Source organism: Narcine bancroftii, chromosome 2, assembly GCF_036971445.1.
Source record: "Narcine bancroftii isolate sNarBan1 chromosome 2, sNarBan1.hap1, whole genome shotgun sequence".
Taxonomy (NCBI): Eukaryota; Metazoa; Chordata; class Chondrichthyes; order Torpediniformes; family Narcinidae; genus Narcine; species Narcine bancroftii.
Window position 1 is genome coordinate 154,604,130 of NC_091470.1, and position 18,585 is coordinate 154,622,714.

Sequence of the window (18,585 nt, forward strand, 5' to 3'; positions counted from 1 at the left end):
ACTCAGATTCCTGCCAACATTATGTCCATACCTTGATGAAGGGGTCAAACCCGATACCTTTGCTCCATAAAGTACGCTGTTTGAACTGCTCAATTTCTCCAGATCAAGTTTTTGCTTCACAGTTTAACCCTGGTCAAAAGGCCTCCATCAAAGAGCATCTCCCATGCTTGCATTTTCCGTGACCTTCACCTTCTCAAACCTTTGTTTTGTTCCATCACTGGTGGAAAACTCCCAGTTCCTTTGAATTGCATTCATTGGAAACAGGTTCCAAATCCTCAACTGTGCCACATCTCTATCCAGGCAGGCCCTTTCTGCCCATTTTAAAATCCCCTCAAACTTAATTTTGATTATCTGTTCACCCATGGATGGTTTACTTATTCTTCTCTGTTAAGCATCTGAAGTTCAGACCTTTATAATGCCATCAAAAGATCATATGCACTGTTAGGGCTCATGAAATGAAGATGACAGGCAAGGGATTGTATTATATTCAGTAAGTCTGCCAATCAAAAAGCAATACCATTCGGAAAAGGGACAATTTCATCACGAAAAGAAAAGTTTGCACGGCTTTCAACATCCAGGGGTGAAACGGATTGAAAAAAAAATTCAAAAGCTAGCTCATGATTGACAGCTAAATACCTCTTTCTGTGCTGCAAGGCACTCTCTCACCAGAAAGCAAAAACAGAATCAGGGAAAGGAGAATTCTTTGGCTGTTCCTTTAATGTGGCAAGTAGCTGGCACCTCAACAAAGTCAAAAAGAGAACAAGAAATCTGTCACACCTTTGAGAGAACCACAGTCCTATGGATTATGTGTCAGCAACTATTTACACCAACAATGATGTACAGTAAAACCCCAGGTATCTGGCACCTATGGGGATTGGTAGATGCCGGATAAATAAATTTTACGGTTGCTTGAGATTGTGTGTTGCGTGATTAGTGAACTAACAACGAAGTGCGCCAATTTTAAACTTGCATTTTTTTTTTAAAAAACGTACTTATTTTCCATGATTTTTTTTTTCCCGGTTGCTGGTTGCAGGAGAATTTACTGTATCCACATACTGAGTTAGCAATAATTAGAGTTTTGCTGCATTGCTCATCTCCCATTGCCTCGGTATGTGTGATGGGTCTTTCAGTATGCCAACATACGTAATGAAAGACTCATCACAGCCCAGACACACTCTCTTCTCCCTCCTTCCATTGGAAGAGAAGGCCCAAAAGTGTGAAAGCATGCATCAAAAGGCTGAAAAACAGTTTTTTTCCTGCAGTTATCAGGCTCCTAAATGAATTTCATAACAGTGCTCTCATGCTGCCCTTGTTTACTGCTAATTTAATTTCCCTTTCATTGAAATCCTATACTCTGTAATCGCACTCTATACATGGGCTGCTTATAATGTTGAAGATAAAATGTCTGTTCGCAGAACTCTTTCTCACTGTACAATTTATTTTGTGACAAATAAACTTCAATTTAAAACTTAAACACACTTTAGAAAGGGCAAAATAATCTAGATTCCCAATTCCTGTTCACAGGTCAGTCAATATTGTGCAGTAAATTTTGAAACTATTTAATAAATTTGAAATCCAAATGGTGTCTTGGTGGATTGAATTCAAAGTTGGTTTTGCCATAGAGGAGAATGGTTTTCCGCCTGAAGTTCTGTGATCACAGGTGATCCATACGGATCGGTGCTGGGACCTCTATAGTTTGTATCATGCACATGAATGAATTGGAGAAAAACGTACGTGTGATGATTAGCAAGTTTGCAATCAGTACAAAAATTGGAGGAGTTTTGGATAGTGAAGGGTTTCAACAGATCTTACAGAATATAGATCCAGTTGGAAATGTGGACAAAAAATGCCAGATCTGAATAAGTGTAAGGTGTTGCACTTTGGGAGGTCATGTGCATGTTGAAAGTATACAATAAATGACAGGACCCTTGGAAGATTTGCTGTACAGTGCCATCTTGGAATGCAAGTCCACACCTCCTTGAAAGAATGCACAGCATTTATATCCATCAGGATAAAATCAGGAAGTTGCATTGCAGCTGTATAAAGTGCACATATGGAGCATTGTGTATAGTTCTGGATGCCATATTACAGGAAGGATATGAAGGCTTCATAGAGGGTGGATGAGAGGTTCACAGGATGTTGCCTGAATTAAAAGCATTAACTTTAAGGAGATGGTAAACTGTTTTCTCTGAAGTGACAGAGGCTGAGGGAAGGTTTATAAATTTATGAGAGGCATACTGTACATAGAGGATTTTCTCAAGGTAAAAATGTCACATAACAAAGGTCATAGCTTTAAGGTGAGTGGGGGAAAGTTTAAAAGATATCCATGACAAGTTTTTTTTAATATCCACAGTGGTGGGTGCTTGGAGTATGTTGCCAATGGGCAGCAGTTACTATAACATTTAAGAAACCTTTAGGCAGGCACATGAACCTTCAGGGAATAGAGGACTATATTACTTTCAAGAAGATGTGATTAGTTTACTTTGGCATCATGTTTGCTGCAGACATCATGGATCATTGAGGTGTGGTGCTGACCATGCCATTTCAAATCCATCAAACCACAAAATGTAGGAGCAGATTCCCAAATCCCTTTTTGAATTTTCTCTCCATCCAAATAATCTGCCCTTTTAGTCCTTCTATCAAAGTGCATGACCATACACTTTCAAACAAGGTATTTCATTTGCTACATTGTAGCCCATTCTCCTAATCTATCCAAGTCTCTCTGCAGCCTCTTTTCCTCCTCACTACCTGCCCCTCTACTTATCTTTGTATCATCTACAAACTTAGCCACAAAGACATATATTCCACAATTCAAATTGTTAACATACACATAAAAAGCAGCCCAAACACTAACCCCTGTGGGACACCACTGTTAACTGGTAGCCAACTGGTATAGGTCCCTTTATTCTCACTTTTTGTTTCCTGCCAATCGGCCAATGTTCTACCCATGCTAGTATATTTCCTGTAATTCTGTGGGGTTTCATCTTGTTAAGCAACCTCAGGGAATGGGAATGAACAAGTGTGAAGCATAGAATGTTGGAAGAGATGAAAATGAAAGGGCCAAGATCACAAAGGAATATGAATTCAAGCAGTTGACAGACTAGGAACCAATACAGGCCATCATGGTAATAGAGAGACTGATTGATGAGAGTAAGCAAGTTAAATGGATTAGTTTTGTATCCTTCATCACAAGAGGTAACTTTAAAAAACAAATTCAGGTACAGGTGATAAAAAAAAAGTAATGGCGGTCTTGCCGGAGCTACTGTAATGGCAGCTCTGCCATTGGTGCAGATCAGTAGAGAGTGGAGAGCAGAGACACAGTGCACACCCATGGGTCCAACCACCCAGTCTGACTGCCATTACTCTGTAAAGGCTTTAAATGGCTGATTAAAGGGGCTGATGGTCTTTTTTTTAAACAAAAACCCACAACTGCAGGGTCTGTGCCCAAAATGGTGGCGCCTATTCTTGGCAGTGGCCTTGAAGGGTTGCAGACTCCGAAGAAGCAGAGGACTGGCGCAGAGCACCTCCCCTCCCGTTTGAGAAGCAGAAGAGATGATCCACAGGATAGGACCACAATGGCAGACCAGTGACAGGCTCTGAGGGTGAAGAACACAGGCAGCGGGCTGTTGGCGTCTCAAGGCGAGGCTGTGGGCTGCTGACAACTACACCCTCATACCAGTCAAGTGACTCATACCAGGCTGCAAACTGCTGGAGACTGACTGATGGGAACCAGGAATCGGAACAGAGATGTGAGAGGGATCTGGGGGCTTCCTGATTGAATCAGAGGTGTGCATCAGGAGTTTGGATTGATAATGGTTTGGAATGAAGCCTATGTGGCTGCAGGAGCACTGGAGGCAAATCCATGAAGAGTAAGTGATTCTGGAGGACTCTCTTTTGCTTCTCTTTCTCTGACTGTAAGGGGCACTGGGAAATTTCTGCTGATAGTGAATTTTTGTCTGTCTTATGATAAATAAAAGAATATTTTCTGTTTTATTACATGACAATAAAATAATCTAAATCTCAAATTTCATACACTAAGGAGATTGTGATACTCTCAGAAACACAGCAGGGGGAAACAGTGAACCAGTGCAAAAAAAACCAAACCTTTAACCACACAAAATAAATAAATGGCAGCCTTTCCTCTAGACACATCTGTAACTCCTTAAATGCCAGAGGAGCAAGCTGCAAGTCATTAAACAAGGAATATATGTTTTTGTTTTGTTCCAGTGTATACCTCTTCACTGGGCAATCATCGGTTTCGATACAAGAATAAACATCAAGTCGCAAGCCAGTCGTGAATTACTCCGGGACACCATTTTTGAACTATCCTGGGTTAGAAAGATCCAGGTTAGTGGGTGAATGCAGCAGAACATTGAACTTTGACAAAGATGCCAGGCTAAGTTCCCATCTGGGAGCAGCTACTGCTTGGATGTGTTTGGTTAACGACTTGACTATTTCTTAGCAGTAGAGGAAATCCCCACATCTGTTACATCAACGCAGTGCTCCCAGGGAGTAAAGATTCCCGATGCAAACTTCAGTCACTTTCAAACAGGCACAATTCCATACTCCCACTGTTCAGAATGCACCGGAGGGTTGTAATTGGGTGGCACAGGCTCATGGGCTAATAGGGCTTGTTACCATGCTATATGTCGAAATTTAAATTTAAAAAAATAAGGAACAGCTAGCCCCAATGACCACAGCTCCCCTCCTTAAGTAATCCACAAGGGTACTTTGTAATCATGGAACATAGAAAAATATAGCACAGGAACAGGGCCTTCAGCTGATGATGCCAATTTATATTGCACATCTGTCTGTTTATGGTTTATGTTCCTCAAAACCTTGCTGGTTCACATATCTGTCTAAATGTCTCTTAAATGTCACAATCATATCTGCTTCCCCTTGCAGTGTTTTTCAGGCACCTATCATTCTTTGTGTAAAAAATAACTTGCCTCGCTAATCTCCTTTAAACTTTCCCCCTCTCACTTAAAGCAATGCTCTCTAATACTGTATTTAAAAGTTCCACCCAGGAATTAAAAAAAACTATGCCTATCTGCCTTATCCATGCCTGTGATAATTTTAAAGACTTTTTTAAGGTTGGCCCTCACCCTGCAATGTTCTAGAGAAAATAAAAGAAAGTTTGCCCAACTTTCCTTTTGGCCAATACTCTCCAATCAGCCAACATCCTGGTGAATGTCTCCAAAGTCTTGTCAATAACACAATATTGCTTTTGTAAATGTGGCCTAACCAAAGTTTTGTACAGCTATAATATGAGTTATTACACACTTTTATATTTGATAACTTGATTGATGAAGGCAAGAATGCCCTTCACCTTTAGAACCATCCTATTAGTGTTACAATTTTCAGTGAGGTGTGAATTTGCACCCCAAGATCCCTCTGTACATCACTGCTTCATTAGCACCTGCTATTTACTGTATCCCTTCCATTTGTTTCTCTGGCTTCAGTCTTCCAAAACTGCGAATTCCTTGGTTTATTCACTTTGCTTCCTCATAACAAACAGGCAAATAAAACCCAAGTTTGGTGTCACCTGCCAACCCAAGCTTGGCACTTTCTAATTAGTGCTCCATCTTACTTCATCTTTTAAATTTGGCCCATGGTCCCCTGTTGTCCATGATCCCCTGTCACCCAATTACACCCAACTGACCTAAATCCCAGTACATTTTGAATGGGGTGGGGGGAAGGAAACCCATGCAGGCATGGGGAGAACGTACAACCTCCTTATAGACAGCACCAGATTGGAACCTGGGTCCCTGGCACTGTAACAGCATTGTAACAGTGTTGTCAATCTGTTCTCAATAACTATGGTATCTCTGCATTTTGATGCCTCTTCCACTTGTGTTTTTGAATACCCCATCTCCTTTACTGCTGTATCCCTTAAGGCTCGTCTCTTCTCTTCCCCCCCCCCCCCCCCCCCCACCCCCCCACACTGGTCTAAAATGTCTTGTATCAAATGGACAAATATCTCATTTCATGATCAGACAGCACACACAAACTTCGCCACACAAACACTAAATGGGCATTATCACGAGAATGGGATTGAGGGAGATGTTATGAACATCACACCCCATTCTTTTTTTTTTATTTTTTAAATTTTTTATTTTTCACACCATAAATCACGTTAGCCATGATATACACTTTTTCTTTTTCACACATATACAGTGACTTTTTCTCCCCCCCCCTCCCTCCTCCCAAGCCACCCCCCCACCCCCCCCTCTCATCCATTTTAGGTATACAATCTAGGTTGCATTAAGCCAGTCAGACAATGTTGTCATTCAACAAAAATACACCAGAAATTCTACTGAGCCCATTCTTTTCTTCTCTTCTCCTTCCATCAACTTAGGTAATGTTTGTTCCCGGTAGGTTTTCGCTATTGTATTTAATGTAAGGTTCCCATACTTGTTCGAATATTTCAATATTATTTCTTAAACTCTATGTTATTTTTTCTAATGGAATACATTTATTCATTTCTATATACCATAGTTGTATTTTCAAATTATCTTCCAATTTCCAGGTTGACATAATACATTTTTTTGCTACGGCTAGGGCTATCTTAACAAATCTTTTTTGTGCATCCTCCAAGTCAATTCCAAATTCTTTATTTTTTATGTTACTTAGGAGAAAGATCTCTGGATTCTATGGTATATTGTTTTCTGTTATTTTATTTAATATCTGATTGAGATCATCCCAAAATTTTTCTACTTTCTCACATGTCCAGATTGCATGAATTGTTGTTCCCCTTTCTTTTTTACATCGAAAACATCTATCAGATACTGTTGGGTCCCATTTATTTAACTTTTGCGGTGTAATGTATAGTCTGTGTAACCAATTATATTGTATCATACGTAGCCTCGTATTTATTGTATTTCTCATCGTTCCAGAACATAATTTCTCCCATGTTTCCTTTTTTATCTTTATATTTAAATCTTGTTCCCATTTTTGTTTAGTTTTACCATTTGTTTCCTTATTCTCCTTTTCTTGCAGTTTAATATACATATTTGTTATAAATCTTTTGATTAACATTGTATCTGTAATCACATATTCAAGGTTACTTCCCTCTGGACACCCCATTCTTGATAATGTTGAGCAACAGCTCTGAAGACTACTGTCAAGTAAATTTGAGACATTTCAAGCCTGTAAAGCTCTTACTGAAAGGATGGTGGCCTGGAGTCGCCGATGCCTCCTGTCCTCTCGATAGGGGGTGGTAGTTCTGATTGACTCTCTGCACATTGTGAGCCCCCGTCGGAAACCGAGCCTTCAGCCAGCACCAACTGTGAAAAGAGACAGACACAGACTGAGGGGCACAAGAATAAAAGAATCAATGGGCAAGCAGCAAACATGGGGATGGGTGTGAGGATAGGAAACATGTTGGGGAGAATCTGAGGAGGAGTGATTGCCATGGAGACAGAAGGTGGGATGGGGAATAATTGACACTCTCCAAAACAGCTGCACACACATCTATTCAATACTATTCTATTCAATTCTGTCTCTCTGAAGTCTGCTGCACCTGAAACATTATTTGGAAGAGCCTCACAATTCACATTGAGGAAGGGTAAAATTGTGACCCAAGCAGTTCCCATCTTCAATCCCACATCTAGTTAACTGAACTTTAATCCCGTGACAACTAGACTTGATGATCTGTGTTGGTTTGGAGCTCCTGTCTGATTAACATTGGACAATAAAGATTTTAGTTACACTTTAGGTCTATTTTATAGATTTTGGGCTGCTAATCATAAATATCACCTTAAAAATTTCCCATCATGTACCTTTTTTTGTACAACCTATTTTTGTGCTTTCCTACCATATTTTAATTCTACTTCAAGCGTCCAAAACCATGAAATGCAAAATGTCATTGAAAATTCATTTTCTGCATCCGCACTTGGTCTTCTTCCCTGCTGATCTTGGTGCAGTCAGTGACGAACATGGTGAAAGGTTTCACCAGGACATTGCGACCATGGAAAACCGGTAAAGGGAGCATCTGGAGTCCATCATTGACATGAAAGGCATCAGATGCTGAGTATCAACAAAAATCAGTGTGAAAACATTTTTATATCAGTTGAACTAAGGCAATGTGTCCAGCATCATAATGCGATTAAACATATAATTTATAAACATAAATAAAACTTTTTCCAACTTCCTACGTGATACAGCAAAACTGAAATTAGCTTTGTGTTCAGCTTGAAATTGTCCATCAGAATCTCCATTTATCTTTCAGGAGGAAAACCTTTTTGAAAAAAAATTAGACATACTACATGGTAACAGGCCATTTTGGCCCACATGTTGCCCAATAACATCTGATTAACCAACAACCCCAGTACGCTTCAAACAGTGGGAAGAAACTGGAGTCCCCAGGGAAAACCCATGCAGTCACGGGGAGAACGTACTAACTCCTTAAAGACGTGGGATTCCAACCCTAGTCCCAATTGCTGGCGATGCAAAGGCGTGGAGCTAAGCGCTATGCCAACCATGAGAACAAATAAAGAAGAGCATAGGTTCCAACTTCAAAGACTCAGCCATCAGTGATGAAGGAACAGGAAAAGATTTCATGCAGATAATCGGAATGAGTCGGAGGAATGAGTTCAAGATGGGGATTTTAGAATAGCAATAAGAATGATTAAATAATAAATATTGCTGGCAATATGTTATAGAAAAACTGCAAACATTTCTTTTTCATAATAATGAGAGATAAATAAAACAGTAAAGTGACATATTAACTTTTAAAAAATGACAAGGAACAAGATCATTGATACGTAAATTAGATGGTTTATTGTTAAGAGGCAAGGAATCACACTGTGGGGTGGTGGATGAAGGAGGGAAGGGAATCAGAGAGGCGGGAAAGGGGGAGCCAACAACACAGGTCTGGGGTAAGAGAAGGGCTGCAAGTAGAGACAAGTGAGGAGCATTGTAAAGACACGGCCAAGCATGATCCTTCAACTGGATGGTAAATAACTGGAAATGGACTGCTCCATGGGTGGTGAAAGCCAGGGAAGGGAGAAAATACAGCAACAACCATAAAACCAGGTTTTGTCCTGGGATATTTGAATAGTGAAGCATGAACTTTGAAATATATGATCAATTTTACAACAGAGAACAAATAATTGCTGTGCCTTGCAGTCACACCCTGATTCAGAGTACAACTAGATGACATCCTCTTTCTAGCTTATCATTGTCCAGGGACATAATTATTGATTTTGCATTTCAGCCTTAAATATTGAAGATTTGAGATCAAGAGCATGAAATTAAAAGGCTAGACCTATCACCTCAGGTGCAACACTAATTCAAGATTCCACCCTATTCGTTGATCTTGAGCTATCAAGTGAGAATATAGAATAATACAGATCCTCAACACCAACCACTGTCATCAGCTCAACCCCAATCCTCACCACAGCCCATGCTAATACACTGCAAGACCCCACAGAAGACACAGGATCAAGAGTATCACCTCTGCCTAATTTCTGCTCTTTCCAGCATTCAGTGAATATCGATCAGACACAGAATCTCTGGACGACTTCCCTCTTTCCACAGCCTCCATCACGATTCTCACAGAAAAGATAACACAGCAAGGTGCTCTCTTGCTCTGAGGCCTCAGATCTAGATGAGACCTGTGGAATTCAGTTCCACTCTTTGTAATGCTCTGCTGCTCTCTATAGTTCAGACCGACCTAAAACTCCAGTTTTATGGCCATCTTGTACCTGAAGCCCTATCTACATTCCCATTTTTAATGCAAACGATTCATTATAGAGCAGCAAAGTTGTCTGGTGTCCTAGTTAATGTTTATCCCTCAATGAAAAGTTAACCAAATGACCTTTTACCTCGCTGCCATTTGAGAATCTTCAGTATAAAACTAAAATCAGCACGCTTTCAAGGCTGGAGTTACAATTACACTGAGGGAGTAGCGATAGCTTATCAGTCCAGAGTCACTCCAACACAAAGACTGAATTTTATTTTGTGCAGCACAAAAGTCTGCAGATGCTGCGATTGTAGTAAAAAATACTAGAGTGCTGAAGGATCTCAGCCAGTCTTCTAGTGTCCATAGGAGACAAAGATATATTGCTGAAGTTTCAGACCTGAAGAAGAGCGATTTGCAATTTACTGACAATCATCATAATTTTACTGTAACTAACTTGGTGAATTATTAAACTTTATAGGGTACATAATAAACACAATACATTGTCTGCACTGGCTCTTTACTAGAGTAATCTAAACAATTCATTAACATTGTATAATGATTGATATTGCATAGCACCTGGCCCATTTTTGGGATATTCCTGCCTGCAGAGGGTGGAGTGATTCAATTCACAATCATCATTTACAATGTCCACCGTGAGGAACATGAGCAAGCGCTGGCCAGGTGAGGCACATTTTATACAACATTCTCTCCCTTTGTTTGTCAAATATATCAAGCTTTGTCATCTCTGAATATGGCTCACCTCCAGTGAAGCACTTGGAACATAACTATTTTTAAAATGTTATAGGATTAAAAAATATTTTGGGTTTTCCAAGAATGTATTATACCTGATACTGTAAAATTAACTTTATGCCAACAGACAAGCTCAAATTTACAGAGTGGAAGAGGAAACTATTGGACCAGTCAAGCCGGAAGGTAATAAAAGGTTGAGATAGGAATTTCAACAGATGAGCTGATAAAGGACAGAATTAGGTGGTCCTTTTTGTGAGGTGCCTGCTCCTGGCCTGTATTCAATTGCTTCTTTCAAGAGTTTTACCGCTTCCTATCTCATATTGCTCCTGTCCATTTTATCACCTGAAACTACTGCCCTCCTCAAATACATATCCAAAATATATCTTTAAAATTTACCATACACACTTTGGTTTTCAGATACCCACGAGAGCAGGTACAAAAGTCCTCCCGTCACCCCCCACCCCCATCACGACCACATATATAACCATTTACGGAGCGGAAACAGGCCATGTTGGCCTTTCGAGTCCGCACCGGTTCACTGATTTTGTGCGCCCTCTTATGCATCAACATAAACTATAGAAATATGATCAATTAATGGGCTATACTGTCCTGCATTAAATGTTCATCAGCACATAATTTTATAACTTCCTGATTTCAACTACTGTTACCCATCTGTTGATCAATAATGAGAATGAAGAGAGAGAAAAGGTGCAGTGATAGTAAAGAGTAATACTAAATCAGAGATGTCAATCTCACTCACACAACAGATGTGTTTAAAAACTGCTACAAATTCAAGGTAAAACATTGTAATATTCTGTTCCTTCAAGAGAGGCAAATTCCAACCACTAATCCAACTTGGTAATTTTCTAATCTGTATGTCAAGCCATTTCTGCTCCTATTTCAGGCTAAGTAGTTTTTTTTTGGCATTTCAACATATCACTATATCAGGGTAGAGAACAAGAGAGAGAGAAAAAAATGAGAGACCGAGCAAGATAGAGTATGAGGGTGGAGTGGCAGAGCTAGAGCAAAGAAAATCAACAGCAAGATGAAGAGAGTTGCCATTTGCTGCCAAAGAGCCAGGTGTCTCGGCTTGACAGAAATAAACGTTTGCCACAAGATGTCTGGAGATGTTGATGAGGTCCATCTTTATGCAGAACAGCATTTTTCTGGGGTCAGGGCTAAAAAATTGTGTGATTATAGCATGTTAAATGGAAAGGCAATATTTTTTAATGTGTAATAGATTTTACTGCAATAAAATAAATCTCTTTTAAGTGCTATACTGGGGTCAGGTTTACATTACTAGCTAGACCCAAATTCATTATTGAGTTCTTTTTATCCATCTTGCACCTCCCAACACTTCATTTCTTTTTTCCCCCTTTTGCCCACTAAACATCAGCCCAACAATTTGCAATTTACTAACAGTCATAATAATTCTACCCAGTTTGAACTAATGAAATCATAACTGGTTATCCAGGGTATACATGATAATGGGCCATTTACTAAATATACTCAAAATCAAAGTCTTCGGTGGAGTCACGTGATGGAGTAGTGGCCGGTCAGGGAATTCCAGCCCTCTCCCGAAAAGTTTTTAAAAAAATGCACCAAACACAAAGGTACAAGATTAAAATTTAAAACAAAGTAAAAATAAAGGTGAGAAGAAAATGGCAGCGAAGAGAGAAAAGTTGAAAACAACGGGAAGAAGAGAAGAAAGAACGTCGGAAGAAGAAGGTGAAGGCCTTACCTGTCCGAGGAGGCCTGCCGCAGAGAGAGAAGCCCGCTCCCTCAGGTCAGTGGAAGTCCCGAGCTCGGGACTACAAAAATGGCTCAAGGAGCCGAGTAAAAGTGCACGACCGCGCATGAAAAAAAAACACACTGACGGGAGGGGGGAACAGCTGCAGAGTCGATCTCCACAGCTGAGAGAGACACCTGCAACACAGCAACAGGTGCAGAACAGAGAAAATAACGACAACAAGAAGAGGGTAACAAGAAAACAAGGAAACAACAGATGGTCAACCCAGAGGAAGAAGAAGAAGAAGAACAGAAAGAAATGGAAGAAGAAGAGAAAGGCAAGACAATGGATATATCTTTTTTTAAAGAATATATGGAATCAGTGAAAGAATGGCAATTACAAGAATTTAATGAGATAAAAAGAAGAATTAAGAGTGCAGAAGAAAAAATGAATAAAATAGAAATGGTCACATCAGAGATAGGAAAAAGAGTGGATAATGTGGAAGAACGAGAAATAATCGTAGAAATGGAAGTAGAGGACTTAAAAGAGAAATTAGAAGAATCTAATAAAAAAGTTAAAGAGGCACATGAGCTGTTAGCTCAGAAGATAGATATAATGGAAAACTATAATAGAAGAAATAATATAAAGATAGTGGGCCTTAAGGAAGATGAAGAAGGCAAGAATATGAGAGAATTTAGAAAAGATTGGATCCCCAGGGTCCTAGGAAGACCAGAATTACAGGAAGAAATGGAAATAGAGAGGGCACATAGAACACTAGCCCCGAAACCACAACCGCAGCAAAAACCAAGATCCATTTTAGTAAAATTCTTAAGATATACAACAAGAGAAAATATATTGGAGAAAGCAATGAAGAAAATAAGAGAAGACAAAAAGCCACTGGAATACAAAGGTCAAAAAAAATTTTTCTATCCAGACATAAGTTTTGAACTCCTGAAGAAGAGGAAGGAGTTCAATACAGCAAAAACGATCCTATGGAAAAAAGGATATAAATTTATGTTAAAGTACCCAGCGGTACTTAAAATAGTTATTCCAGGTCAACAAAACAGACTATTCTCGGATCCAAAGGTAGCACGAAAATTTGCAGAACAACTACAAAACAAGCAGAGAGATGAAGACATGTAATGAGAGTAAAAATAACCACGAACTATATGTATGTGTGTATATGGGTATATATATATATATATATATATATATATATTATAGATGTGTATGTATATATGTGTGTACATGAGTGTATCCGTATTTAGAGGAAAATATATAGAGTATAGATAAGAATTAATAAGGGAATGAAATGGAATAGAGGGAATAAGGAGGGAATTAAAAGAGTGACCTTTGTTATATATGAAAATTGATATTTTTTCCGGGGGGGGGGCTGGGTGGGGAGGAGTTACGGTCACTGCAAAATCAGTTGACGCTTGCGAGTGAATTCGCAAATCCAAATGGAGAGGGGAGATGTGGTTGCCCGACAAGGGATAAAGGGCAACTCAGGAGGGGGAGGGGAGAATGGGGTTAAAGAAGTTTTAAATAGGAGAATAAGGAAAATGTTTGATGTTTTGAAATGTTGTCTTATAAAGTGTTCAAAACAAGAAAGCAGAAATGGATAAGAAGGAAAGGTGATGATGGAGAAACGGAAAGGGAAGATAAACAAAGTATGAAATGGCTACGCTGAACTATATGACTTTAAATATTAACGGAATACATAACCAAATCAAAAGGAAGAAACTGCTAAATTTACTGAAAAAAGAAAAAATTGATATAGCATTTGTGTAAGAAACACATTTAACTGAATTGGAGCACAAGAAATTAAAGAGAGATTGGGTAAGACATGTAATAGCAGCGTCGTATAATTCAAAAGCAAGAGGAGTAGCTATATTAATCAGTAAAAATGTACCAATTAAAATAGAACAGGAAATAATAGATCCAGCAGAGAGATATGTAATGATAAAATGTCAGATATATTCGGAGTTTTGGAATCTAATCAATGTATATTCACCGAACGAAGATCAAAAGTTTATGCAAGATATTTTTTTGAAGATAGCAGATACGCAAGGGAACATATTAATAGGAGGGGATTTCAACCTTAATTTGGATTCAAATATGGATAAAACTGGGAAAAAAATTAACAGAAAGAACAAAGTAACCAAATTTATAATTAAATCGATGCAAGAAATGCAACTTTTGGATATACGGAGGAAACAACACCCAAAGGAAAAGGAATATTCATATTATTCGGGTAGACATAAAACATACTCAAGAATAGACCTATTTCTGTTATCAGCTCGTATGCAAGATAGAGTAAGAAAAACAGAATATAAAGCTAGAATATTATCGGACCATTCACCCTTGATATTGACAATAGAGTTAGAGGACATCCCTCCAAGAATGTATAGATGGAGATTAAACTCCATGCTACTTAAAAGGCAGGATTTTAGAGAATTCATTGAAAATTGAAATGTACTTTGAAATAAATACAGAATCAGTGAAAGCTAAGTTTATACTATGGGATGCAATGAAAGCGTTCATTAGAGGGCAAATAATAAGTTATGTAACCAAGATGAAGAAGGACTATAATCAGGAAACAGAGCAGTTGGAAAGGGAAATAGTAAATATAGAAAAAGAATTAGCAATGAAGGAAGATACAACTAAAAGAAGAGAATTGGCAGATAAAAAAATAAAATATGAAACACTACAAACATACAAGGTGGAGAAGAACATAATGAAGACAAAACAGAAATATTATGAACTAGGGGAAAAAATGCACAAAATTCTAGCATGGCAGCTTAAGACAGAACAAGCTAAGAAAATGGTATTGGCATCAAGGAAAAAAGACAAATAAATCACATATAATCCAACGAAGATCAATGAAAACTTTAGAGAATTCTATGAACAATTATACCAAACTGAAAATGAAGGGAAAGAAGGCAAAGTAGATGAATTTTTAACTAAAATTGAACTACCAAAATTACAAATAGAGGAACAAAATAAATTAACAGAACCATTTGAAATAGTAGAAATACAAGAGATAATAAAAAAAACTACCAAATAATAAAACGCCAGGAGAGGATGGATTCCCAATAGAATTCTATAAAACATTTAAAGATTTATTAATTCCTCCCCTCCTGGAAGTAATCAACCAGATTGACAAAACACAAAGCTTACCAGATTCATGTAAAACAGCAATAATTACAGTAATACCAAAGCAAGTGAAACATCCACTCACACCAGCGTCATATAGACCAATATCATTACTTAACACAGATTATAAGATAATAGCTAAACTATTAGCAAACAGATTAGCAGATTATGTACCTAAAATGGTAAATCTAGACCAAACTGGATTTATTAAAAAAAGACGCACAACAGACAATATTTGTAAATTTATTAACTTAATTCATGCAGTAGAAGGGAGTAAAGCGCCAACAGTAGCAGTTGCTTTAGACGCAGAGAAGGCCTTTGACAGAGTAGAATGGAATTATTTATTCAAAGTATTGCAAAAATTGAGTTTACCAGAGAAGTATATTAATTGGATTAAAGCATTATATAAGGGGCCATTGGCGAAAGTGACAGTAAATGGATATATATCAAAGCAATTTAACTTAAGCAGGTCAACACGGCAGGGATGCCCACTATCACCCTTATTGTTCGCGTTAGCTATAGAACCACTAGCAGAATTGATAAGAACAGAAAATAATATAAAAGGGATAAAAAAAAAGACAAGGAATATAAAATCAGTTTATTTGCGGATGATGTTATAGTATACTTAACAGAACCAGAACTATCAATAAAAGAATTATATAAGAAATTGAAGGGATATGGAGAAGTGTCGGGTTACAAGATTAACGCAAATAAGAGTGAAGCAATGCCAATGAATAATGCGTATTTCTCAAAATTTAAGAAGGAATCACCATTCAGATGGCAAATGCAAGCAATAAGATACCTAGGTATACAAATAAATAAAAATCTCGGCCATCTACATAAACTCAATTATTATCCACTAATGAAAAAATTACAGGGCGATTTAGAGCATTGGAAAGATTTACCACTAACACTAATAGGAAGGATAAACTGTATTAAAATGAACATTTTAGGCATTACCAATACACTTGACAGAGAAATTCTTCAAGGAGTTAAAGAAAATAATGAAATTTTTATGGAAAGGGGGGGGAAACCGAGGATAACACTAGATAAATTAACAGAATATTATAAACAAGGAGGCTTACAACTGCCAAACTTTAAAAATTATTATAGAGCCGCACAATTAAGATACCTATCAGATTTTTATCAAACAAGGGAAAAGCCAGATTGGACTAGATTAGAACTAAATAAAATAGGAGAAAAGATACCTTAACACATATTATATAAATGGGATGAAAAATTGGTACAACGTAGGAGTTCTCCAATATTACATCATCTGCTTAATATTTGGAAGAAGATTCATGTAGAAAGGAATAAAACAAATTACCAATTACCAAAACTAATAATGACGCAAAATCAGTTACTCCCTTTTACAATAGATAACCTTTCCTTTAGAGAATGGGAGAAAAAAGGGATCAAAAGAATAGAAAATTGTTTTTCAGGAAATAGATTATTATCCTTTGAACAAATGAAGGATAAATATAATATAACTCAAGATACAGTGTTGGCATATTACCAACTGAGATCCTACTTGAAGGACAAATTAGGAAGCAGTCTGAGGTTACCAGAGGGAAGTAACTTTGAATATGTGATTACAGATACAATGATAATCAAAAGATTTATAACAAATATGTATATTAAACTGCAAGAAAAGGAGAATGAGGAAACAAATGGTAAAACTAAACAAAAATGGGAACAAGATTTAAATATAAAGATAAAGAAGGAAACATGGGAGAAGTTATGCTCTGGAACGATGAGAAATACAATAAATACGAGGTTACGTATGATACAATTTAATTGGATACACAGGCTATACATTACACCTCAAAAGTTAAATAAATGGGACCCAACAGTATCTGACAGATGTTTTCGTTGTAAAAAAGAAATGGGAACAACAATTCATGCAATCTGGACATGTGAGAAAGTAGAAAAATTTTGGGAAGATCTAAACCAGATATTAAATAAAATTACAGAAAACAATATACCAAAAAACCCAGAGATCGTTCTCCTAAGTAACATAAAAAACAAAGAATTTGGACTTGATTTGGATGGTGCACAAAAAAGATTTGTTAAGATAGCTCTAGCCGTAGCAAAAAAATGTATTATGTCAACCTGGAAATTAGAAGATAATTTGAGAATACAATAATGGTATATAGAAATGAATAAATGTATTCCATTAGAAAAAATAACATATAATTTAAGAAATAATATTGAAATATTTGAACAAATATGGGAGCCATACATGAAACACAATAGAGAAAACCTACCAAGGACATCTACCACCTAAATTAACGAAAGGAGAAGGAAATGAAAAGAATTGACTTGTTTATTTTTATTGAACGACAACATTGTTTGACTGGTTTAATGTATCTTAGATTTTGTACTTTAAATGAATGGGGGGGAGGTTGGGAGGAGGGAGGGGGGGGAGAAAATGACACTGTATATATTTGAAAAGGGAAATGTATGTATCTTGGTCGGTGTGGTTTATGGTGTGAAAAATAAAAATTAAAAAAAAAAATCAAAGTCTTCTATCAAACCTTATACACAAGGTGTTCCACTCAACCCCATCACCAGTTTATCCTCCATATTCACCTGCACCTAACCTGACCCAATTTCACTCCAAATCACTGAGAAGCTTTACTGCAACAATTCTAACAGAGCAGCACACTTCACACCCAAGCTCTAAGCACAGTAAAAAAAAACAGTCCCATTAATGGCAGTTTTACTGCTCAAACATACAAACACAGCAATTTAAAGCAAGTACTGTCACCTTCATTGATTTCAATTCAATGCTTATATGCCAAAATGACCTCTTCATAGAGTATTCAACATCCCACTTTTAAAAACAGCACAATGTAATAGTAATCCATCATATCCAGCTTCCTGCACTCTGTGCTTGACTGCAAATTCTTTCCTTTCAGATAGTTATCCAGCTCCTTTCAAATGCTACAATTGTACCTGCCTCCACTAATATCTCTGGTGTTGCATTCCCATTCAGACCCTCTATTCCGTAATTCAAGCTTTTCCAGGTGTCCATCCACATCACTAAAATCCCTCAACCCTGCAATCAATTTGGGTAAATCTCTTATGTACCTTTTCTAAATCCTTTTCATCTTTCTTGAAGTGTGGAGCCAGAACTGGACACAATACTCAAATGGAGGCCAAACTGGTGTTTTGTTTTATTCCTTCATTACCTTGTTTTGTTATGCCATGCCTCCACAGTATGTCAGAAAATCCAGACTGCTTAAGGTTTGGGTTGGTCTGG

At 37.7% G+C, this 18,585-nt stretch overlaps 1 protein-coding gene across 4 annotated transcripts in view; it reads right to left on the minus strand.

Moving 5' to 3' along the window:
- LOC138754419 (segment polarity protein dishevelled homolog DVL-1-like) overlaps positions 1-18,585 on the minus strand; it is a 131,164-nt gene that overhangs the window by 86,084 nt on the left and 26,495 nt on the right. For all 4 annotated transcript variants that reach the window (XM_069918667.1, XM_069918664.1, XM_069918666.1 and 1 more), the window contains exon 3: positions 7,165-7,286. In XM_069918667.1, coding sequence (XP_069774768.1) covers positions 7,165-7,286 — 122 coding nt within the window. The remainder of the gene's footprint in view (positions 1-7,164; positions 7,287-18,585) is intronic.